The 24,769-nt window shown below is 44.9% G+C and overlaps 1 protein-coding gene and 1 pseudogene across 1 annotated transcript; one reads left to right on the top strand and one right to left on the bottom strand.

Moving 5' to 3' along the window:
• The first annotated feature begins 98 nt into the window (after nucleotides 1-98).
• Nucleotides 99-24,087, top strand: IFNGR2 (interferon gamma receptor 2). The gene is made up of 7 exons (XM_063108638.1): nucleotides 99-294; nucleotides 8,857-8,989; nucleotides 14,593-14,792; nucleotides 18,419-18,564; nucleotides 20,517-20,676; nucleotides 21,068-21,225; nucleotides 23,393-24,087. Exons 1-7 carry the CDS (start codon nucleotides 219-221, stop codon nucleotides 23,570-23,572), a joined length of 1,053 nt encoding a protein of 350 aa, XP_062964708.1. The 5' UTR covers nucleotides 99-218; the 3' UTR covers nucleotides 23,573-24,087.
• On the bottom strand, nucleotides 3,319-4,963 carry LOC134387389 (proline-rich protein 3-like; annotated as a pseudogene).
• Nucleotides 24,088-24,769: the final 682 nt, after the last annotated feature.

A 24,769-nucleotide genomic window follows, 5' to 3' on the forward strand; every position in this document is an offset into this window, starting at 1 on the left:
GCCCGGGCCGCGGTTCCCGGGAACGCCCGGGAAAGTCCCGCGCGGGGAGCGGGGAGCGGGGAGCGGGGGACGCGCCGCCGCGGGAAGGGGCGGGCCCGTGCGCCCTGCGCTCGCCATGGCCGCCGGGGCGGCGCCGTGAGCGGCTCCGCGGACCTCAGGCAGGGGCCGGGCCGCGCTCTGAGCCGCAGGCGAGCCGGCCGCGCCGAGCGCCCCGGGCCATGCGGCCGCCGCCGTGGCCACTGCTATGGCTGCTGCTGCTGCTCGGCGGCCGCGGTGTCGCAGCGCCCCAGCCAGGTAAGCCGGGCGGGGGACCGCCGAGGCAGGGCGCGGGCGCCACCGCAGGGGGTGGGCTCCGAGGGCTGCCCCGATCGGGTGGGGTCTGCAGGGTGCCGGCAGCGGGTGGGGGTGGACGGCGGGGAATACCAAGCAGCCTCTGGGCAAGGAGCTGGAGGACAGGAGGGAGCCGCGTCCTGGCCCCTGAGACGTCCCTCCCAGGAAGGGGACACACACACTGCCGCTTCATGAAGCTGGACACACTGCCGCTCGCCCTCCCCTATCCCGTGAGCCGCCCGAGCAGGGAAACTGAGTGCAGCTCGAGTCTCCGAATTTCTCTAAACGAAAAAAAGAGAAAAACGGATCCAGGACTCAAGAAAGGGCCGCCTCTGCTGGCCATAGATTCTTCACCCTGGCTAGTCTGAACTCAGGCTCTGCCTGGACTGCCCTCCCCCGCGGCCTGAGCTGGAAGCTGGACCCAGTCTATCTTGCAGCTTCGTGCTATGGAAGTCAGCCGTGGGGCAGGGTCATCCGTCTTGGACATATGACCAGGACTCAGTTCATACTTCGGCCAGGAAGTATTTGATACTGGGTATGAAATCTAGATAGTCAGTTCCCCAGGATCATGTAAATGAGGAAAGGCATTCAGGGCAAGACCCAGAAATGTCGGGTCCCCCCGCCATTACTGGTGTCAGCTGAACCAGGCTTTTTATCCCAGCTCTGCTCCCATCCAGAAGGCCCATTACTGGGCCTAGACTCTTGCTTACCTCTGACACTAACTGACCATACTTATGAGCCAAACCTAAAAACTAAAAGAAAAGAAAAGAAAACCCGCAATGACAAAGGCATCATTCTCTGTGCACATATATCTGTTTGTGTTTTGCTATGTTCTTTCCCATGGAGAAACTGATATCACAGGTTGGATAGCACTTAAATAGTTTCAAGAATTTGGAAGTCTCCTCCCATTAGAAGTCATAAGGTGGTGGTGGAGGTTTGGTTCTTCTACCAGCATCCCATGCAAAGATCTTGCCTATAAGCCTGTGCCCTGGTTAAGTGGTTAACCCTTTTCCATGAGAGCCAGACCAAACAGGTTTGAATCCTGTCTCTACTGCTCCCCAGCTTCAAGTCTTGAACAACTTATGTATGCCCCCTCCCTAGGCCTCCTTCAGATAAAATTTGGTAATTGCCCAAGCTGTGCGGTGGGCGAGAAGTGGTAACTTTATACCAATGCTACTCAGAGTGTGGCACTGACTAGTGGTGTCTGTGCACTGTTGTAACTTACCTGTGATGAGTTCACAGGTTGAGAGAAGGATTTAGAAAATTTACAATTTGACATTGCCACAGCATCCAGGTGCATGTCCATCTTTCTAACAATTAACTTTTATTGTATTCTACAAAAGTTTTGGTCTGTATGGTGCATTGAAAGTAAACTAGATCCATAGATCCTTTGAAAAGTAGTAGCATTTTATACTAATCTCTTTTAGTGACTGAAAATTTTCAAACTAAATAATTTTTTTAAAAAACTGGGATATTTTTAAAAGGAACCCTTTTTTAGTCAAAACACAAAGCGAAAATATTAACAATGATTATATGGTAAGTGGATAGTAGAAAAGTTTCCACACTTTTCCATAACTTACATGTGTCCTTCAGTAATCATGAAATTACTTGCTTTTATGGTCAGAAGGGAAAAAAATGAGTATCAGAAACAAATTTTACTTTATTTTTAAAGAAAATGCTTGTTCCACTGCATTTATTACTAATATTTTTTTAAAAGTTAAAAAGAAAAAAAACTGATTCTCAGTTCTCCAATGGCTCTCATCCCTCCCTCTTGCCCACACAACTCCCAACCCATCTTCTCAGGGCCAGTGCAAAACTGAACCTGTTCACTGCCATTTTCACAGAAAACAACCTATGCTGGGGATGTAGAGGAAGAGTGTTGAAAGAAGGCGACAGTACTGTTCAGGTTCCACCCAAAGAGAGGCCTGGTGGAGATTCACAGAATGAAAGGAAAGGGCTGGTGGCCTCATGATGACATGGTCTAATTGAAATGGGCTGGAGGCTGGCCGGTTAGCTCAGTTGGTTAGAGCGTGGTGCTGATAACACCCAGGTCCAGGGTTCGATCCCTGTGGCCAGCCACAAAAAAATGAAATAAAATGGGGTGGGGTGGAACCAGGTAGGGTAGGCCCATCGGAGGCTTTTCAAGACGTCTCAGGGGCCTCTCAGACCCAGAATAACCAACAGCAGGAGGATGCGCAGGACCAGGAAGGCAGTCTTGTGGAAGGTTTCACAATCCTCCTGAGTTGGGAAGTGGGGAAAGTCCAGAGGGCACCAAGACCCGCACTCCTTTCAGCTGAAAAACTTGTTCTAGTGTTGGGAAGTCACAGAAATGCCACAGCCACTGAGAAAGTCTGCAAGGGAACGCACAGTTTCCTACAGCACAGTGATCACAGACCGTAGTGGTGGCAGTTGTGCTACTGACAGAGAAACTACGAAATCCAGGAGCAAGGAGAATGGCCTTTCAGGGAGTAACTCTGTATGTGTCACCCATACTTAACCCCAAATCAAATAACCTGGTGAGTTCCACAAGCAGCTGACAGTATCAGGGATAGGGGGTGTCACATAAGAAGGACTTGAAACAAGCAGCTAGAAGAAAGGAATGGCTGCAAACCGCTCCAGGGCTCTCAGGAACCAAGGGCAGTACTGGGGGACGGGTGGACAGGTGCACAAGAAGCAGCACCAAACAGGTGTCCTGCTCAGCAGTCACAGGCAAGGGGGGAGGATATCCAGGAGGCAGATGAAGGGACCAAAGACAGGGTCCCAAAGGCGAGTCTCTGGAGACTGGACCAGAAGAAAGCGTGCACACCACGCCCCAGTGACAAAATGCAACTCTGGACCCCAAACGGGGGAGGTTACAGATGAGGGTGGGTGTGCTAGCGGCTGAGGGTGTTGGGTGGAAGAGCCTCGCAGTAGCCATCACAGGGCCACAGGGACATACATGGTCACTTGGTCACAGAGGGCTCCTTCAGCCTGGATGGGAAGACACAGTCACAGAGGAGATCCCTTGACACATGGGTGGTAGAAGGCACAGAGGTCCTCTTATCGACAGTGGCCCTTTTTGGAAGTGTCAGCAGACAGGGTGAGTGGATTTGTCTTCCCTAACCCGGGGGTCACCCTCAGGTGGACATGTATTCTTGATAAGAGACCAGCTTTTGAGCCTCCGAGAGTTTCTCTGCTCTTTGTGAAAGCGTTTCCTGGAGGGACTCCCATGGCCTGGCCCTGGAAAAGGAGGTTCAGTGTTGATCCCCCACCAACAGCGACCATATGGGCCAGACCTGGGTGAAGCCTTCCCAAATTGGGCCTCTATCCCAGGAAGGAGGTGGGGGACTGAGAAGTGGTGGAATCCTCAGTGCCCTTGATCCTGGAGGACCCCTTTTGAAGAGCTGACTTGGGGTGGTTGGGCTTTCCATTGGCCTTGGGGGCAGGGCCCAGAGGGCTGGATGGTCCCATGGAACACCATCCTTCCCACCTCCAGTCTCTTCCTGCTCCAGCAGTGCCAGCTGCTGCTGATTCTGCTTCTTTCATTTCAGCATGATGGCTGTGGCAATGGCTAGAAACAGATTTTTAAAAGAGAGACTTACAGTATCTACCCCTTACAATTGTTATAAGGGTAGCAAATATAAAATATTGGACCTGACACAATTTGTAGCAATGCTTTGTTAATTGGTGGCCATTTGCTGTAGATAGAAAATGTAATCAACAGCACAAAAGTGCAAACTGACTCTTTAGTTAATTACCTGAGTGTTGAAGAATTAAGGCTTCTACTTATAATTGTAGTAGCTGCTGCTTACTCTTCCAGTGGATTGGATGTGTACTTGTGCCACAGAATTTTATTACCATTATTTACTGACTTGAATATCCAAAGGTTTTAATGTGCTTGGAGACCACTGAGAAAGACAGTAAAGCCCCAATAACATAAAAACCATTGCAAACAGATGTACATTAGCTAAACTCCTGTTTGTCTTTAATCTTAACAATTGAAACTGTCACGTAGCTGGAATGTTTTTGGCTAACTTTATCAGTGATAATCACAGCACCACTTATTCAGCCACTATTCTAGGTCAGACAAGGTGCTAAGCACTTTGTATACATTATCTCTCTTAATTTTCTCAACCATTATTTTGCAGTAGATAATATCTCCATTTTATTCCCAAGAAAGGAAAACCGTTCTTTGTAAGAAGAGACAAACTATCTAGGTAAATAACATGATTTCTAGTATTTACTGAAGAGAGAGCATCTTGGGAATGGTTTTTTACTTCTCCTCACCTGCAGTGTGTTGGAGTTGAGATGATTGATGTTCACTATAACTGATTTTCATCATAATGCCCCCCACACAGAACGATCCTGAAGGGCTGGTCCTTGGTTGTCAAGATTCAATGATTAATTTAATGTTAGTTGTATTTTACTTTGTTATCTGTGTGTGATGTGTGTTAACCAAACTATGCTGTTAAGACCCAGCATATCCTATTCTTAAATATGTATGATGAAGTCTCAAATGCCTGGATCCAGGGTGGATCAGAGGTGTGGGTTGGGACAGAAGGTAGGATAGTAGGAGCTGTGGTTGTGAGGTACCGAGGTCACATGTCATTACACCTAGTTTATCTCTTCTTACCATTAATAGTTTACGAGTCATTGTCCCAAAAACCATGGAGAAGGTAGAGTGGAGCTTTGTACGCCCTCTTAAGGATTGTGAACTTTTATCTTATAGGAGCTGGGGTGTCTTTGAAGCCCTGGTGGCCACCTATGGGGACTATGTTAGTTTCCTATTGTTGCTGTAACAAATGGCCACCGACTGAGTGGCTTAAAACAACAATTTATTATATTACAGTTCTGGAGGTCAGAAGTCTGATGTGGGTTACACTGGGGGAAAGTCCAGGTGTCAGCAGGACTGCATTCCTTTCTAGAGGTACCAGCTGGGGAAATCCATTCGCTTGCCTTTGCCAGCTTCTAGAGAAACACCCTTGTTATTATGTTAGTCCTATCAGATATTCCAGAATAATCTCCCTGTTTTAAGGTCATCTAATTAGGAACATAAATTTCATCTGCCATCTTAATTTCCCCCTGCTGTGTAACCCAATATATTCACAGGAGGCATTTTGGGGGCCACCATTCTGCCTATGACCGGGAGGGAACTATTGAATACCATGCCTGGTACGGGGCCACCCGTTGGTGGTCATTGAGGGTGGGGTCTGGGGAGCTAGTTGCTGTTCAGCTCTTGCAGAAGCAGCCATTCATGGGGAATCAGAACACCCTGAAATACTCACATCTTAAAAATGACACTTAGACAACAGGGTCCAGTTTGCCTTTCATTTATAGTCTTGCATTTGGGAGAGTTTTATGAGGAATCTGAGGCTCAGGTGGGGACTTGGCAGGATCCTGTGGCTGTAGGTGGCAGGATCAGTATTCCAGCTGAGACCCTTTGTCTGTAAATCCTATTCTCTTCCCACAAGCCTCTGTCAGCACCTGACAGCAGGTGTATGGCCCTGAATATACTGACTCTTAAGAGCCATCCAGATAAGTCATGGTCCAGAGTTGTCCACCCATCCTCTGCCCCAGCCTTTGAGACCAGAGAAAAGGGAAAGTTTTAGGTGGAAGGGGAAAGAGGGCCTGAGCTTTGTGCGTTTCTAGTGGATGAAAGCAAAGCCGAGGACACCATTCATTCACCAAGTCTCGAATGCCTACATTCCAAACACTGGGGATGAAACAGCCCCAAATCCAGCACCACCTTTTTTTCCAGGGCTCACTGCTCTAGACTCCCAGGAGAGACTGTTAGGTAAGACGCAAGAAATGAGAAGGGGCAACGATCATGTAGTGCTTACGGGTGCCAGGGCTGCACATAAAATTAACTCGTTCATTTCTCATAACAACCCTGCAAAGGATGTACTGTTACCATTCCCATTTTACAGATGAGAAAACTGAGGCACAAATATCTTGCCCAGAGACCTACAACAAGGTAGTGTCAAACGCAGGCTTTGAGTCCAGGCAGTCTAGTTCTGGAATTCATGCTCCTAACTGGTGCAAATAAAGGACTCAGGTGTGAAGAGTACCTTGGAGAAAAGTCAAAGCCAAAAACAGGGAGTCTGGAGGGTGGTTTTTCACTTTACCCTCTGCTCTGGATATTTTATCTGATAAGGAAGCTCCTGAGCAGGGACCTGAAGGGAGTGGGGGGAGAGATCGGTGGTATAAGGAGAAAGGGAACAGCAACGCAAGTGTGAGGTCCCGAGGAGGGAGTGTGCACAGCGTGGCCCAGGAGCAGCCAGGGGGCCACGTGGCCGGAACTGGAAGGGTGAGGCTGTGTGAGGACAGGCCTTCTGAGGTGTGAAGGGGGCAGTTTTATAAAGCGCTTCTCATTGAATGGGCAGTCTTTGGCACTTCCCTGAGGAGCCCACAGCTCTGAGGCTCGTTCTCTCCTGTGAATGTGGTGAGATAGGGGATTCCAAGAAACTCACGTATTGTGTGGGTCCCTCCCACACCTCAGGAAAATGAAAGTTGAAGATCGTGGAAGGCTGGTCTGGAAACTCCGCCTCTGGCAGAGATGTCTTTCTGCTGCTCCACATGTCAGTCAAGGGACAGTGGGAAGGCAGAATAATGGTCCCCAAAGATGTCCACATCCTAATCCCCAGGAACTGACATGACTTTGCAGATTTGATTCAGTTAAGGATCCAATGTGGGGAGATGATCCTGGATTGTTGGACCATATGGGTCCAGTGTAATCACAAGGGTCCTTGAAAGATGGAAAAGGGAGGCACCAGAGAGGTGGCAGCCCAAGAAGGACTCAGCCCTACATTGCTGGAGGAAGGGGCCACAAGCCAAGGAAGGTGAGCGGCCTCTGGAAGCTGGAAAGGCAAGGAAACAGGTCCTCCCTGGGAGCCTCCAGAAGAAGCGCAGCCCTGCAGACACCTTGATGTTAGCCAGTGAGACCTATTTGAAACTTCTGACCTCTAGAACGGTAAGATAATAAATCTGGGTTGTTCCAAGCCTCTAGGTTTGTGGTAATGTGTTGCAGCAGCAATGGGAACCTAATACAGGCAGTAAAAGGAAGTCTGTGAGATTCTTTGGTGCATGCCCAGCCCTAATCAAGCACTCACCCCATGGGGCTCTACACAGTCCTCCCTGTGTCAGGCCTTCAGGTTTCAGCTCCAGTTTGGGAACTGCTACGTCACAGCAGCCACAGTGTGCTAGATGGGTCTGCCTCCAGCCACGTGACTTTGCCTGTCTGCCTTTGGCCTGGGTTGTCGTGAGGCCTGGCGTGAATCAGAAGTTTTGGTTAGGGCCGAGCCCGTGGCGCACTCAGGAGAGTGTGGCGCTGGGAGCGCGGCGACGCTCCCGCTGCAGGTTCGGATCCTATATAGGAATGGCCGGTGCACTCACTGGCTGAGTGCCGGTCACGAAAAAGGCAAAAAAAAAAAAAAAAAAAAAAGTTTTGGTTAGCTGATTGAATAAGGATCCAGAATGAAGGTCAGCCAGAGCTCATAGATGTGGAGACAATGGGCGTTACGTAAGTAGACATGTGGCCACAGACCCTTAGCAATGTGTCTTTCAGAAGAGCTGGCAGCCAGGCTATTGGCTGATCTGAGCCCTGTTCTTCAAGGTCAGATACATTTACCGAAAATGTGTGGTTTGAATTTCCTGCTTTGAATTCTGGAACAGCGTGTTTTTGAACTTTTCTTTTTACCTTCTAGGAGTTTCTCATTAATCTCTCAACCAGAGAAAGTGTTATTTTGCTTTATTTCTAGAGAAAAGGCTCCCATGCTTTCAATTTCTGGCCCAGTCCTGTAAAGTGCATAAGAATCAGCTGGAAACCATGTTTAAAATGCAGATTTCCTGGTCTGGAGTGGGGCCTGGGAATCTGCATTTTAACCAGATCCTCAGTGATTGTGACGCTGGGGTCTTTGAGAAACAGGGCAACTGTGATGAAACCCAGAAGACAGCTCTCGCCCTCCTTTGTACCTTTGGGCTTTGTATGCCTGATTTGGGGAGTTAGTGTGTGTGCATGCGTATGCACATGTGTTTGTGGAGGTTTACCAAACACTCCCTTTGTACCAAATCTGGGGCTAATGCATGTCACATGCCACCAATTGAACCTTCACCACAGCCCTACAGGGTGTACTATTATTGATCCCTTATTCCTGAAGAAGAAACTGAGGCTCAGACAGGTTAAATAACCTGCCCAGAGTCAAACACACTTACTAATTGTAGAACTGGGTTCCCAGTCCGGCCAGATGCTAGTGCCCAGGACCTGTTTTTAACAACAGGAACCTGCAGGTGGAAAGGTGGCCCCAAGTGCATCTTTTTTCCCACTGACTGTGTCTATAGTGCCATCTTGTAGTCAAAGGTTGGGGGCGGCAGAGGATGCCCAGGGAGAACTGATAATACCATTTCTGCACGTTGACAAAAACTGAGTTGTATGAATGACTTTGGTAATGTGCATTGAAATATTTTTGTAATGGATTTTTCTTCTCTTTTGCATTCTCCCTTTCCCTCTCTCCCACCCCTCCCCCTTCCTTATTCTCTGTCCCTTTCAAGACTCTCTTTCCCAGCTTCCTGCTCCTGAACACCCAAAGATTCATCTATACAATGCCGAGCAGGTTCTGAGTTGGGAGCCGGTGTCCCTGCGCAATGACACGAGGCCGGTGGTCTACCGGGTGCAGTATAAATAGTAAGCCAGATGTTTCTGTTGACGTCCTTGCTGAGATTTGAGGGGGAGTCGTATGGAACCATAGGCCGGCCACTAGTTACTGCTTCTTAGCAGGATTGTAATCAAATCCGTGGGAAGCAGATACTCCTTTTGTACTTTTAAACTCTCCAAGGACAGAGATTTCACAGCTTCCCACTCATCTCAAGGCTTAAACAGTGCTGCTGTCAGAGAACTCTGCTGTCTAACCAACCACATGGCTTCTTGATTTGTTGAAAATCTATTCTTTCATTGGTTTCAGGAGGAGGGTTGTTAAAAAAAATGGTTTCCGGTCTTGGAAAGACAAGGAAGGTTGTTAAAAAAAAAATGGTTTCCGTTCTTGGAAAGACAAGAGGCAGATTTTAGAAATGTAATCAGTGAATTACAATGAATTCTCAGCTTCTCAATGGGTTTTCCATTTTGTATATTATTCTGGCCCCCTCATTCTATCTCTCACCTTCTTTTCAAGATTTTTCAGAGGTGGCCATCACTTGATTTGTAATATAAACACATATAGAAAGAAGACAGGCAAAACCTAAGTCCTCAGTTATTATTTGTTTACCTTGTTAAATAGGTTAAGTAAAGATTAATGTAAAATTATTGGCTATCACTTTATACTGTTAAATAAACAAATTTAAAGAAATGGTAACATTCAGCGCTTGTGAGAATGTGGTTGATATATGCTCACATGCTACCTGTTGCACAATTAATTAGCATAGCCCTTTTAGAAAGTAATTCTACTAAGCATTTAAAGAATCATGGAAATGTCCATGCTACTTTTAAGCAGATAATCCAACCATCTGCCCATCAGAAAAAAAACCAAAAACTATTCTATGAACATATACATTGAAGTTTATATTTATATCCATTAGTAGAGACAGGGCAAATTATGGCAAGCTTACTTATGATTGAACTATTAGTTAATCACCGAAAAGATATTTATATGTCATCTGGTAGAAGTTGCAACTGTGTAAAATTTGGAATGTATTTATGGTCAAGAACAGGAAGGGAACATGGAAAAAATACAGGCTGTTGATTTGTTAGAGTGGGTTTCCAAATGACTTCTTTTTCATTCTTAAGCATCCACTCTAACAGTCTTTGCTGAACAGATGCTAAACTGGGGTTTGAGAGTTATCTCAAATCACATTTATCGGTTCCTCTAGTAATTTTAAATTACCTAAATGGAACAATCCCACAGGACTGGCTGCATAATTTTCGGGGCCCAGTGCAAAATGAATATGTGGGGCCCCTATTCAAAAATATATCAGAATTTGCACCCTCAGAGCATCAAACCAAATACACTTCTAAGAGTGGGGTCTTCAGGGACCACACAGGTCACGGGCTGTGAAGTTGGCCCTACTCGGTATACAGTAAACACAACATCCTAGAGCTAAATGCGAGGATCTCTGTAAGAGGAAGTCACAGCTGGTTTATTGACCAGCGTTCCTTACTCTTGAACGGGGAAGTACGTTTGTGCATTGACAGAGGCACTGCACCTCTAAATATTAGAAAAAACTTCACTGAATTTTTTAAAAAGCCTTTGACAGAATTTCATATCATAGACTAACATGTTTCACTTTGTTTTCTTTTCAGAAAGCATTTTGTAGAGATGTTTTCAGGGATAGAGGTTGGTTTTAGTAAAAGAAGCAGAGGTGGAGGTGAAGTGAATGCCCCTGTTAGAAAAAGTTGAGGGGTCACTAAAAGCTGAAACTGAGGCTAATGCTGTTTTCTTTCCCTCGTGTAGATTTCACGGTAGAAGACGGACGCTGATTTTGTTTTGCTTTTAGATACTTTTACGTTTGGCACTTTTTATTAATTTTAAACTTTCCATTCTATTTCTCTACTGTAAAGCATTACTATAATTGTCAATGATGGTGCATTTGTGTTTTTTTGCTTTTGTGGTTTTTTTTTTTGACAGTCACAGTAGCAAAGCCAAAATTAAATTACATGGAGTGCTTTGTGGGAGAAGTTAAAGTTTAAGTCACCGGTTGCAGATAGTGGCCTACAGGCTGTTTAGCCCCCGGTGTTTAATTTTTTTTTTTTCAATTAGTTGTTAACATTCAGAAATCTAGAGATTTTACTTAAAACAAACAAACAAAAAAAACCCCAAACCGTGGTTTGAGGTTTTTCTTGAAAATGCAGAGTCAGCAGCAGACCCCTTCCCAGTTCATACTCATCTGGCCTGTGGCAAGCTCACTCTTAAACCTGCGAGCCCAGTCTTCTCAAAAAACTTTTTTTAATTTTATTTTTTCCTGATTTTAATAGCAATACATGTTTTATAGAAGATCTGGAGAACCCAGAAAAGTAGAAAGAATAGAATTAAAATAACCACTTGTCCTACACTCCAAGGATAATCACCATCCTCATTTTAGTGTATGTCTCTCTAGACTTTTTTTCAAACGCGTGCCCTTGTTTGAAAACGTGTATGTGTGTGTGTGAAAACAAAACACAAACTGTATTACACTTTTGGGTCCTGCTTCCATTTTTTTTTTTTTTTCCTTTTCACTTAATGTTGTTAAGGGTGTGAGTATTTTCTTCCATAGGATTATCTCTGTGTAAACATTTTTGTCATGTTTTATTATGTGAAGTATTGCACATGACGTGTGCAACTTTTCCCTGCTTATGGGTGTAGCAAGTTGACAGCTTGTGACTATCGTTAAGTCACGTCCTCGCATATAAATCATCTCGGATTGTTCTGTTACATTTCTAGAAGAGGGATTGCTGGGTCAAAGGGGACAAACTTACTTATCGTTTTTGTAAGTGACCTAACAGAGACTGGACAGTGGCCAGCGGTGGCAGTGAGCAGGGCCCTGCACTGCGTGTGAGGAAGAGCAGCTCACAGTGCTCTTGGAGGGTGATGGCTGCCTCTCTGTCTTTTAGATTGAGGTGGAAGGGTGGCTTCCACCTCAGTTCTGCCCCAGAGGAGGGCTCAGGGTATCATCGGGGAGGCCCCGCCTGGTCCCAGGCACAAGGCCCTGAGGCCCTGTCTTTACATCACACTGAACTGAGTCTCTCCTGAAAGGGAAGCCCACCACAGGCACTTCTGGGTTTCAGTCCCAGAAGGCAAGAGCAGGGCAGGCCAGAGGACCAGAATTTCTCAGTGTGGTTGAGTAGGAAGAGGGAGAACAGCTGTGGAAGACTTGCCCAGTACTGACTCAAAGATCCCATCCCAAAAGGTAGAAGTACAATTGTGCTTGTTTAAGAAGTACTTACTTGGTGCTTACTGGGCACCAGGCCCTGGCATAAGTGCTTTCCTGATGTCCAGTCATGCAACCTTCTCGATTACTCTGGGAGGCAGATACTGTGGTTTACCCTGCTTTATAGATAAGGAGGCTGAGGAGCAGAGAAGTTAGGTAACTGGGATTTGAACCCAGCTAATTGGCTCCAGAGTCCACGGGTTGAACCACTGTTTGATGCTCCTCCTCACGACGAGGGTCGCTTTGAAAATGAGACATGTTCTGGAGCAGAGGAATCCAGAATAGCTCATCGCAGGGAGGAGCCAGGATGACTTTCTGGGGCCAGAGGCTGGGGGTCCATCGATGGGCATTGCCATGACATTAAGGCTGTGTTCATTTCATTATTCACTTAGATGGGACCAACATTACCTGTTTTTACCCTCTGCAAACAAATGGGGAGGCAGCTTCCTTCGCCACTCTTCCTCCCCAAACTGCTGGCCTTCGTGTGTCGGCTGTCATTTAAATTTGGATGGCTCATTCCCCCTTAAATCTCTTTTCTGGGAAATTTTTAAAAAGTAATTCTGAGAAAGTGGCAAGCTTGGAGGAGAGGGGAGGTGGCCGAACATGAGTTGTTAATTCCTGGGTGAATCAGGGAATGAGCCTTTGAGATGTAGGGAGACTTTTACCCAAGTTCAACAGCGGGGAGGAGGTCAAAGTAGCGTTAAGTATCTGTATACCTTGATAATGAAATCACTTACCCCTTCTAGAGCATGCCCCCCACCCCCATCTGAGAGGAGGTGCCTGTGGTTTGGGATCCCTCTCCCCATTAGAGTCTGTGACCCCGGGGCTGGGTTGTATGTGTATATGGTGGGCATCTTCCACGGAAGTCCTGACCATGCATCTTGAAGCGTCTTCCAGCTTGTCACTTGCCACTTTGACAGAAGATTCATCTCAGTCAGGGTCAGAGGTACACTTAGAAGCATGTGTGGTGTATGAAAGCTAGTGGCATTGGGGACAGGCAGGGATCTATTGCTTTCTAGGCCAGAGTTGCTGTCCTAAAGGGGATACTTTCCACTGTCCCCACTCAGGCTCCTAGCAGCCACCTCTGTGGCTTTTCTGAAGACTGTCACATAAGACAAGGATAGCAGTCAGAGCTGGGGACTACAGTCCCATGGAGGGGGTGTGGTATTAGGACTCTGGGAAATGAACTGTCACAGGGATGTATGGCCACATATTTAGCAAGCTTTTCATATGGGTGAGGCAAACCCTTTTTAAATAGGCAGCTATGGGGTGAAAACAAACTCCAAACCAGCAGAACACATGGGTGGAGTTTGCATTAACACAGTATCATTCCTAAGACATAGGCTACAGAGACTGAGTTCAAAGCATTAAAATCAGTTGTGGAATAGAATGGGAGAAAATATTTGCAAATCATATGTCCAATAAGGAACTCGTATCCAGAATATATAAAGAACTCTCATGACTCAACAATTAAGAGATGAATAGCCCAATTAAAAAATAGAAAAAGGATTTAATTAGACAGTTCTCCAGAGAAAATATACAAATGGCCAATAAGCACATGAAAAGATACCCAACATCAATATTCATCAGGGAAATGCAAATCAAAACCACAATGATATACCACTGCACACACACCAGGAGTGCTCTAATCTAAAAGACAGATAATATTATGTATCAGTGAGGGTGTAAAGAAATTAGAACTCATACATTATTGGTGGGAATATAAAATGGTGCAGCCACTTTGGAAAACAGTCTGGCAAGTCCTCAAAGCGTTAAACGTAGAATTACCGTAAACCCCAACAACTGATGAAAGGATAAACAAAATGTGATCTATTCATGCAAGGGAATAATATTTGGCCATTAAAAGGGGTGAAGTACTGATACATGCTACAACACGGATGGACCTTGAAAACATGCTCAATGAAAGAAACCAGTCACAAAAGAGCAATCGTATTGTATGATTCCCTTCAGAATAGGGAAATCTGTTGAGGCAGAAAGTAGATTAGTGGTTGCCTAGGGCTTGGGGAGATACGGATGGGAATGAAGAAAAATGGGGAGTGATTGCTAATGGGTACCAGGTTTGTTTTTGGGGTGATGAAAATGTTCTAAAATTGGTTGTGGTGATGGTTGCATAACCTTGTACATACACTAAAAACCATTGAATTGTACATTTTAAAATGGGTGAATTATACAGTATGTGAATTATACAAGGGGGTCTTCAAGAAGTTCATGGAAAGATTCTTGTTATCTTTTAATGTCACTTTTCCACGAACTTTCTGAAGTATCCTTGTATCTCAAAAAAGTTGTTTTTTAAAAAATCAGTTCTGGGGAAACTATTGTACCTGAAGCAGAGAGAACTCTGTGAATTAAAATCCTGTTTTTCCTTTCCAGCCCTGAGAGTCAGTGGTGCGACACCGAGTTTTTAGAGGTGAACTGTATGCAGATCACAGCAACCGAATGTGACTTCACTGCTGCCGGCCTCTCAAAGGGCTTCCCTATGCATTTCAATGTCTCTTTACGTGTTCGGGCTGAGCTGGGAGAACTCGTTTCTGCCTGGGTGACACTGCCTTGGTTTCAACACTATCAGAATGGTAAGAGAACTTGAGTATAAAACTTCCTTTATACTTTCCAGGTTTTCTTCACTTACCTCTTCAATGAGCAGTATCAATTTTATGCACCTCAGTCCTGCCCCTCACCAGCGGACAGATGGGTAGGATGGTCAAACCCAAGCATTGACCCTGGAGGCTGATGCTAGGGAAGTGTGATTTGCTACGCCAGGGGTTGGCAAACCTGAGGGCCAAATCTGGCCCACCACCTGTTTTTTTAAATAAAGCTTTATTGGAACATGGTGATGCCCATCTTTTAATGTGTTGTCTATGGCTTCGTTCACATTACAACAGTAGAGATCAGTGGTTACAACAGGGACTGTCTGGCTCATAAAGGAGCTCTGGCCCTTTACTGAAAAAGTTTTCTGACATCTATGCTAGATCAGACACTAGCATATTGGCTTCCCTGATTATCCTTACCTGTTCGGCACAACTTCTTTTATGTTGAAGAAACACTTTCATTCAGCCTTGAATGGTGCCTGACACATAGTAGGTATTCAGTAAATATTTGTTAAATGATTGAATGAACCAGTGTGTCTCCAGGTATTGGAGAGAGGAAGAAGAACCCTCAGATACTAGTTTCTACATTTGTGTCTTCAATGATTTATTTTTCATATGGTCATCTGTGCCAGATGTTTCTTCAGTGTCTGTGGCTTATGCACAATGTATTCAGATCCTGATTCAAACTAAACAAAAGTATAAGACAATTAAGGACACTTTAAATATGTGCAGTTTTTTGTATGTCAGTTATATCGCAATAAAGCTGCTCAAAAAAAAAAGATAACTGAGGAAATGTGATCACCGTCTAGATGTTTGATATATTGAGCAATTATTGTTAATTTATTTTGTTGTTTTTTCATAACACTAAGGTCAAGGGTTTGGATCCCTGCACTGGCCAGCTGCCAAAAACAAAAAAAGCAAAAAAAAATTATTTTGTTGTTTTTAAAAGGGGGGGTTCCTGATTAAGGTGGTAAATTTTATATGTTATCTGTATTTTATCACCAAAAAAACAAAATGGGTGAAAAAGAGGGGTCCTATCTTTTACAGGTACATATTGAAGTATTTGCAGCTGAAATGATGTGTTGTCTTAGATTCATTCAAAATGATTGAAATAACCCACAGAGTGGGAGGACAAAGTGTTTAGGCACAGAAGAGGCACAATTGGCCATGAGCTGAGGGTTGATTAAGTTGGGTGATGAGGACGTGAGCGTTTGTTATGACCTTCTTTCTATTTTCTATGAGTTCGAAATTTTCTGTAATAGAAAGTTTTTTTAAAAAATCACTAGCTGATGTGAGGGACAGAAACATAGAAGACAGGGAAGCCCCTGCTGGCTGGTCATCTACTGTGGACAAGTCATTTGTCCTTGGGTAGAGAACCAGCACACATTTGAGCTATAAAGTGTCACCTAAGTAGGAATTAGGAGTAAAAGAAAAAGTAATGATAGTTATCGCCACTGCCAAGGGGACGAGAGATGGTAACAGAAGGGGGACCTGTCGCAAAAGTCGGGCCAGTGTCAGCCAGCTACTGCTCTCAGCCTGAGCTGGCAGTGATGTTCTTAGTTAACCACCAGCTTGGTTGCCCCCTTGCCTGCAAAGTCTGAGGCAGCGGTCCACTTCCACCACTTCTGGTGGAGTTAGAATTAGTAGCCAACGTGAAAATGGTTTACACACGGAGGAATGAGAAGGTATCGGAGGGGGTGGCTTTGGCATCACACAAACCTTGGTTCATATCCTGGCTCTGCTGTGTACTGGCTGGGTACTCTAGGCAAGTAATGGGCATCAGTTTCCTCATCCATGAAGTGGGGATAACCTTACACAGATCTGTGTGAACATGCATGTCAAGTCCATGTTGCCTAGAAGCTGCCATGGTCAGTTATTCATTGTTCCATCGAGTCACAGAGCTTTGAGAGAAGGTAGGTATTTTCCTACCTACTTTGATGAGGCTTTTCAGTTGATATCGGATTCCAGACCCTGGACTCTCTTCAGAAGGGCAGGTCTGTGAGCACTGGCCTTTCCCCAGGAAGTGATGAGTGGGGGCTGGCACCCATGTGGCCACGACCTCTCCTGTCAGGGTCCTAGAGGCAAGAGGCCTGCAGAGGTGGTCAGGCCCTGCAGGTAAGCGTTTGCCAGGTCAGGCTCTGCTCACAGAGCTGTGCGAGGGGAAGCTGGAGAATGTGTGTACCAGTGTCTGTGAGCAGGTTTCATGAAAGAGCTTTTTGTCACTAGCAGCCAATCTGCTAACAGTGTTCTGGCTGGTAGAGGGCCAGGCAGGCCTAGCCCTGACTCTGCTCTGTCTCAGCATTGTTTGGACTTAGCGCCTCCACCAGAGCAAATAAATCAGAGGGCACAGGTGCAAACCCTGTAGGAACTAGTTCTTTTGCACTGATAAGCTTTGATAAGCTTGGCCAGACCATAGTGAGTGGAGTGCCCAGGGAAAGCGTGGAAATGAATACATGACTGTTCACAGTGATACGATGGTCTCCTTGCTCAAAATGTGTAGAGATAGATCTCTTAGTGGGGCCGGCCCCGTGGCGCACTCAGGTGAGTGAGGCGCTGGGAGTGCTGAGGCCGCGGGTTCAGATCCTCTATAGGGATGGCCGGTGCACTCACTGGCTGAGCATGGTGCAGATCACACCATGCCAAGGGTTGTGATCCCCTTACCAGTCAAAAAAAAAGAAAAAAAAAAAAAGAAGAGAGAGATAGGCCTCTTAGAACTTGGAGGACCCAACCTGTACTCTGATCATTTTCTCTGGTTAATTCTACAGTGCACGTGCTTACTTGAAAAATGCTGTGACCTTTCATCTATAGCCCTTCATGAGTCAGAGTCCTTAGCTTACCTGTGAATTATATGAAAAGCTTTAACAAATAGACTTTCCATGGCAACATTTCTCAGTTATTATATTCAAACATGGTATTACAAGAAGCTAGGAGACAAAGGTACTTAGAAGTTTTTAAACACCACTTTTGCTCGTTTATGTTGGAATTTTTATACATAGTAGGTAACGGCTAACAAAATCTCCCCCTCTGCATGAAAAGTTGACCTTTGGTTAACCATCCACTCTGGAAAGCTGATAAAAGCATCATATCAACCATGTTACTAGGCAGCATTGCTTATGGTCAAATGACCCCTGTTTGGTAAACTGCATCTCATTTGGGACAATCTCAGATACCTGGTAGATAGCCATATCTCTGGGATCTGCTTAATACGGTGATTCTTGTAACTGGGCGTGTCTCTTGCTGGGACTCTGGAAACAACTCCTATAGAGTTGCTACAAGAGGTTGTGGCTCAGGGGGCCTTCAGCCAGGGAGGCTCCCACACTTACCCGTTGTGATCTGGCCTCTCGTTCCTGAGCTGTCTCCTGAGGGGCCAGCTCTCAGCACCGTGTGGACTGCTGTAAGGACCCCATGTTCTACTTGGAGGTTTACTTCCAAGTAAATCTCACGTCCAGAGCAGCCTCTCATAGTCTTGTGCATCTGAGTGCAACCTCATTGCATCTACAGATATAAATATGTGTGTTTATATATACACACACTATATATATTATATATAATACACTTATATATGTGTCTATATGCATATGTACGGTTTTGTGTTTGTCACTCTATTTCAGTCACCATCGGGCCTCCAGAAAACATTTGGGTGACCCCCGGAGAAGGCTCCCTTATCATCAGATTCTCCCCTCCCTTTGACGTCGATTCCTCTTTGGCCACTTTTGAGTACTATGTTCATTACTGGGAAAAAGCAGGAAGCCAACAGGCAAGAGCATTTTTCTTCTTTGTTTTGATTTTCTTTTCTTTGGAGTTTCTGATTTAGCAAAGAAAGAAAACTTTAATATGGGCAAAGAGAACAGGGTATCCCATTGTCTCTGGAAAGTCTGAGCCCTAGGCCTACTTTGATCCTTCTTTTCAAGACCTATTTTTCTCCTCACTGGGCTGAGACTTCCCTCCACATGATCGATCTGAAGAGCCCTTCTTTGGTATTATATCGTTCTCGTTGTTTGGGGTCCAGACTTTGCTGGTGCGTTGCTCATGATGCCTTTGCCACGCTCTGGAGATTGGGGGAGGGTTTAGTAGGCCTGTTTCTGCAACAGGGAATCCACTACTAGGGTCTGTAAGCTTTAACTATGTGAGTGGTTTGAACAGTTTGCAAAGAGGGCATATGTGAGTAGATGGCAAATGTACTGGAAGGAGAAAGAGCATTCCAGGGGGAAGTACTAGCAGGTATGAGAAGGCTTGGCACGTGTGCAAAACTGCAAGGGCTTAGATGGGTCAGAAATGGAAGCCACGTGAGGGGGCTGTGGCAGGCGATAAGTCTAACAGAGGTGCACCAGCTCAAAGGCGCCTCGTCAGCCCTGGGTAGTACAAGAGAAAAAAGATGGCCTTAAAACACCTCCAGTGCCCAATTACCCCAGCTGCATTTAATGGGCTTTTATTATCTATGTGAACTTATTATAATTTTTAGTAATAATACAAGCTTAGGTTTATCGGAAAGCTTTGTTCGTGTTCAGCACTGGGCCCAGCATTTTAGAGACATCATCTCATTTAATCTTTATACTAACTTGTTTCACAGAGAGGGAAACCAGCTGGTTAAGTAACTTGCCCAAGGTCAGCGGCTAACTGCTGGCAGAGCAGAGACATCTGGCTCAGGGTCCCTGCTCTTTACCGTCATGTTTTTCTGCCACATACTTTAGGTTTGCACTTTCTTCACTTCTTTATAGTGAGTATAAAACACTGTGGGGGGCAAAACTCACTGGAGGACAGATTCTTAGCATTTAGGGAATGGGCGGGGGAAAGTCATTTCCCCAAATCAGAGCTCAAGATCTGGGTCAACTGGAAGAATCAGACATGGTGCTGGAGATGCAGGAGACAGGATGGTAGCTCTGGCCGCATATTTTCTCAGCCCTCTGATCGGCTTCTCGACTGTAGTCAACAATATAGCAGCTTCGTCTTTCCATGTTTTTGAATGTATGTTATACCACCATTTCATGTAGTTATAGTGGATGCTATTGTATCTCCAAGTTAGAAAACAATCCTTTATAAGAAATCCTATGTTGCCATAACATCTCTTTTTCTTGTTTCCCTATGGAACAATAACAACTTTATCCAGGATGAGAGTGAGGGGTTTTAGACTGGAGTGACTCCGGTGTGGAAGCTACAAGGCCCGAGCAAGGGCAGTAGCAGGAGAGTGGAGAGGGGACAAAAGTCCTCCAGTCTGGGGGCCCAACTGCATCCTGATGACATAAGTCCCTAGGTCAGTTTGACCAAAACTATAGGAGGAATCAGCACATTTCAGTTTAAACTAGAAGCAGGTTGGGAATTAAAGGAACATTATTTCTTAGAATAATTTCTTCTCTGTTTCTTGACTCCCTCGAGGTGTCTAGACTAGATTAACCATTAAATGTAAAATGTTAATTTTAAAGGAGAAAATGTTACCCTAGAAATTGGAATTTGCTGAATTCTAGTTGCTGCAGTTGGCCCTCCAAGACCTCACAACCAGAAAGACAGCTGTAAAGCCCCCAGCATCGTTCATCATGCTATCAACACCTTTCACTTGTAAAATGTGTCAACCCAAGCCAGGAACTCTTTAAACGGCACCTTGTTATTCTTTGATTGTTCACCATGAATTTGAGGAAACAATGGGAAAGATAGAAGTGGCTTGGCTATGTCTATTTGGTTGATTTATTTATGTGTGGTTGTGTTTTTAAATAGTTTAAAGACCATTCCAGGAGGAACACCATTTTATTGGATGATTTAAAACCCTTCAGAGTATACTGTTTACAAGTCGAGGCACAACTGGTTTGGATAATGAAAAATATCCTTACACCTGGGCTTTTAAGCAACACATCTTGCTATGAAACAACAGCAGACGGTAAAATATACCTTCTTATATCTTTTCTGAGCTGGGAAAAGAATACTGTACCCCCAAAATAGTGAAATTTGGGAATGCTTATTGGGTGACAGGTGGTGGGAGTGGGGAGACCCCAGAGAGAAGGGGGTAAAAAGAAAACACCTAACTGCAGGTGTAATGAATGAGCTTGTGCTGAGATCTACAAGAGCAAAAACCCAGACAGCTAACATCAGCTTTATTTCATTACAGGATTGCCTTCACTAGGTATTAATTTAAGCAAATGGGGTGGGGAGGGGGAAGGGATCTGTCCATTTTACTGGGACATGAATACTCCTTAAGCAATGGGTGATGAAAAATTGATGTTTGTATCATGTGTGTAATGCATCCTGTCCACTTTTATGTCATCTTTTAGCCTCCACCAAGCTTCAACAAGTCATTCTGATCTCTGTGGGGACCTTTTCATTGCTGTTGGTACTGTTATGGGCCTGTTTCTTCCTGGTCCTGAAATATAGAGGCCTGGTTAAATACTGGTTTCTTTCTCCACCAAGCATCCCATCACAAATAGAAGAGGTATGTGTGCACACATCTAAGTGGTGGACACGTCAGTGTTCCACTGCCCTCTGGAAACCCCTAAGAGTGCAGGAATGGACAAAGCCATGGACACAGAGATCTGAGTTAAAAATGGTACGGGGTTATTTGCATACCATGTTCACAGGAACATTACTCACAATAGCTAAAACATGGAAGCAACCCAGGTGTGCATTGGCAGATGAAGGATAAGCAAAATGTGGTATATATATATATACACAATGGAATATTATTCAGCCTTGAAAAGGAAGGAAATTCTCACACATGCTACAAAATAGATGAACCTTGAAGACATTCTGCTAAGTGGGACAAACCAGTCACAAAAGGACAAATGCTGTCTGATTCCACTTATATGAGATACCCAGAGTAGTCAGATTCATAGAGACAGAAAGTAGAATGGGGTAGCCAGGGGCTGGGGGAGGGGGAAGTAGGGAGTTTTTGTTCAATGTGTACAGAGTTTCAGTTCTGAGTTCTGCAAGATAAAAAGAGGTCTGGAATTGGGTGGTGGTGATGGTTACACAGCAGTGTGAATGTACTTAACACTACTGAACTCTACACTTAGAAATAGTTAAGGTGGTAAATTTTATGTTTTTTATCACAACTCAAAAATTTTTTAAAAAAATATCACTGAGTTGGCCAAAAAGGTGATCTGGCTTGTCATGGCCAGGAGATTGGCTGCAGTAGGTCCCTCTCTGAGGCAGCACGTCAGTCCTCTGCTTTCTGGAGAATGCCCCCAGCGAAGCTGGACTGGCAGATGTGAAAACTGGACATTCACCTTCATGAAGGCAAGAGAGATAGGAACCAAGAGCATGCATGAGCTTTGGGACAGACAGTGCACTTGGGAGAACTCTAGGGAAGAGTAAACACACCCAGAGCTGTGAGCACCAGGCCTTGTACACTAAGTGCTCAGAGGATGTCACTAGCATGTTATAAAGGACTTGAGAAAGAAAAGTGGGATGGGTCTCATGGAGTCTTGTTTTCCTGCATTATTTTTCAGTAAACTCAGAGTAAAGATATTACAAACAGAATCTTGCTTTGTTATATCTAGAATGAATAGATATTAGACAAGGTCCTGGTCTGTAAAAACATTGGTGCTTCTAAAAAGAACTATAGTTACTTGTTCCTTCATCCATCACGATGTATTTAGAGGACACGGGAATTATAGGAATTACAGAAGCCTTAAATTCCCTATTAGAGCCTCCTAGTTAATATTGTCACTAAATAACAGCTCTCAGTGTGTCTCAGAATTTTACTTGAATAATAATCTCTCTCAGGGTAGAACTACCAGCTGGGCCCTATCAACTGAATTTCCTCTGGGGCATGAATCTAAAACACAGTCTTTCAGTTCCCTTTTCTGGGAAAATGTGAAAAATGTCTACCAAAGTTCTCTGAATATGCATGAGAATAATGAATCATGTTTCACTTATATTTCTGAGGTTTCACAAGTGCACACGATTCAGTTTCGCTCCTCTTTTCATCAGTCAGCTATACACTTGCTGTGTTTCAGTATTTTTCAGCATTTCCAAGAGCTAGGCGCTAGGTTCTCGGCGGCGTGGTGAATTTATGGCTAAGCTGAAAGCCTAAGCAGGAGCAAAAGGGAAAGTGAAGCGCCACGAACCGTCCCTATACATTAAGGACCTCCGCTTCCTAACACCCCCACACCCCCCACCCAGGGCTGCACCAGGCCGAGGGCTTCACGCCCAGACCCTGCGCCTGCTGTGCGTGGTGTGAGGTGGAAACCCCGGTAGGAAGGAGCGGCTGAGAACAGTGCTTGTCAGCTTTCCCTCTTCTTCCCCATCACAGCTAAGCAGGAAACCCTGTTTCCTCCTTCACTGAAAAGTTACCATTTTAGAGACGTTTTAGGATTAACAATCCACCATCCTTCACGGAAGGCAGCAAGCGAGATCTGCTTTTCCTGAGTTATGCCCTTTTACACTTTCAGCCTATTAGCACGGTTGGCCCTCGGATTTGTATTAAAGTTATTACTGGAATGAAGGGTAAAGGGGTATTCAAGTATTAGAAGCTGTTCCACTGGTGGACAGAATAAAGTGATACCTGAATAAAACATAACTACACCGGTGAAAACTAAAGTAAAAGGTCTGGTATATTGAACTGATTAATGACGATTTTGGTTTGCAACTTTTTCAAGTATTTAAGGGACCCAGCTCAGCCCATCTTAGAGGCCTTGGACAAGGACAGCTCACCAAACGATGATGCCTGGGACTCTGTGTCCATCATTTCCTTTCCAGAAAAGGAGCCAGAAGATGTTCTCCAAACACTGAGCCAAAGCGCTGATCCAGTCTGCCAAGCCCCAGGAACAGGCCATTGAGTCAGTGAAGCTGCTGATGTTCCCGTCTGGACTTTCGAGACCAGCACTCTGTACTCCCACTTCCAAAAGGGTTGTCAGTGCCTAGTGAGAGACAGTGGGTCTCCTGGAGGAGACAAGCTTTTCTATTTCTTTAAACTAAGAATTTTCTAAATCATACAAGTTTCTAGAATAATTTCTACAGAGCTAGCCCAGAAAAATTAAGGTTTCTCTAAACACTAAAAAGGTATATAATTATTTGTTAGCAAAATGGCTATGGCACATCTCTGATAGTCTCTCATTGTTGGTTGGGCCAGGCCATCAGGTGACTGGTTCTCTCCTTGACTGTGGCAAATGACCTGGGGCCTCTCAGGAAGGTCATGTGACGTGTCCCATCCTGTCCCAACAAGGGGCACCAAACACCCTTCACATCCAGTCTGCTGGTTTAAAATGTCATTAATCCTGTAAATATTTCCCTAATAATTTAAATATTTGTTTTAAGCTAGAAATAAAAGACTGTGTAGTGAACTTTTTTAAAAGGTCTATGTGAAGTTTTTTCTCTCCACTTCACCTTCTTTATTTTGGTCTGTTTTCTGCAAAGTTTTGACTTTTTAAATTTATTCTATCTAAACTTGTGTTTTCTTAAATAACACCTGATAGAGCTACTGAGGCTTCGTAGGAACTCAGCAAGAACTTTCTATGGGGTATCACTTGATTCCTCGAAAAAGGTATGAAGGAGATTTTCAGAAGCCACATTAGTGCTTCATTTATGTGATGAGTCACACAGTGTTGTCAGAGGCAGGGCTTTGTGGGCAGTAGACAGAATGAGCTAATAGACAGTAGTGTATGCAAGTCATCTGATCGTGCCAGATTTGGGGGGGCTCTTTTGTTCAAAGGATGTTATTAAAAACCCATTTAGGGGCTGGCCCATGGCTCACTTGGGAGAGTGTGGTGCTGATAACACCAAGGCTGCAGGTTCGGATCCCTATATAGGGATGTGTTGCTTTGCCTCACACGGATTTATCACCTCTCTTCCCCTGGGTGAAGAAGCCACAAAAGATTACTCAAAACCCATTTCTTCTGAGCAGTGAGAAACCCCAAAGGGGTTAATTTCCCAGAGCCCTCAAGAGAGAGGCATTCCTTCCTTGGGAAATTAACCACAAACTAGGGTTCTCTCCCCACATTTATTCTCCAGACCAGGAAGTTACAGGAAAAGAACAT

This window comes from Cynocephalus volans, chromosome 1, assembly GCF_027409185.1.
Source record: "Cynocephalus volans isolate mCynVol1 chromosome 1, mCynVol1.pri, whole genome shotgun sequence".
In the NCBI taxonomy this organism is placed as follows: Eukaryota; Metazoa; Chordata; class Mammalia; order Dermoptera; family Cynocephalidae; genus Cynocephalus; species Cynocephalus volans.

Bases quoted from the DNA above. Each gene is read 5' to 3' on its own strand.
- IFNGR2 (XM_063108638.1), top strand. From the start codon at position 219: ATGCGGCCGCCGCCGTGGCCACTGCTATGGCTGCTGCTGCTGCTCGGC. The intron at 8,990-14,592 runs GTAAGCCAGATG...TTTCCTTTCCAG, and splicing joins TACCGGGTGCAGTATAAATA to CCCTGAGAGTCAGTGGTGCG. The intron at 18,565-20,516 runs GCAAGAGCATTT...GTTTTTAAATAG, and splicing joins AAAAAGCAGGAAGCCAACAG to TTTAAAGACCATTCCAGGAG.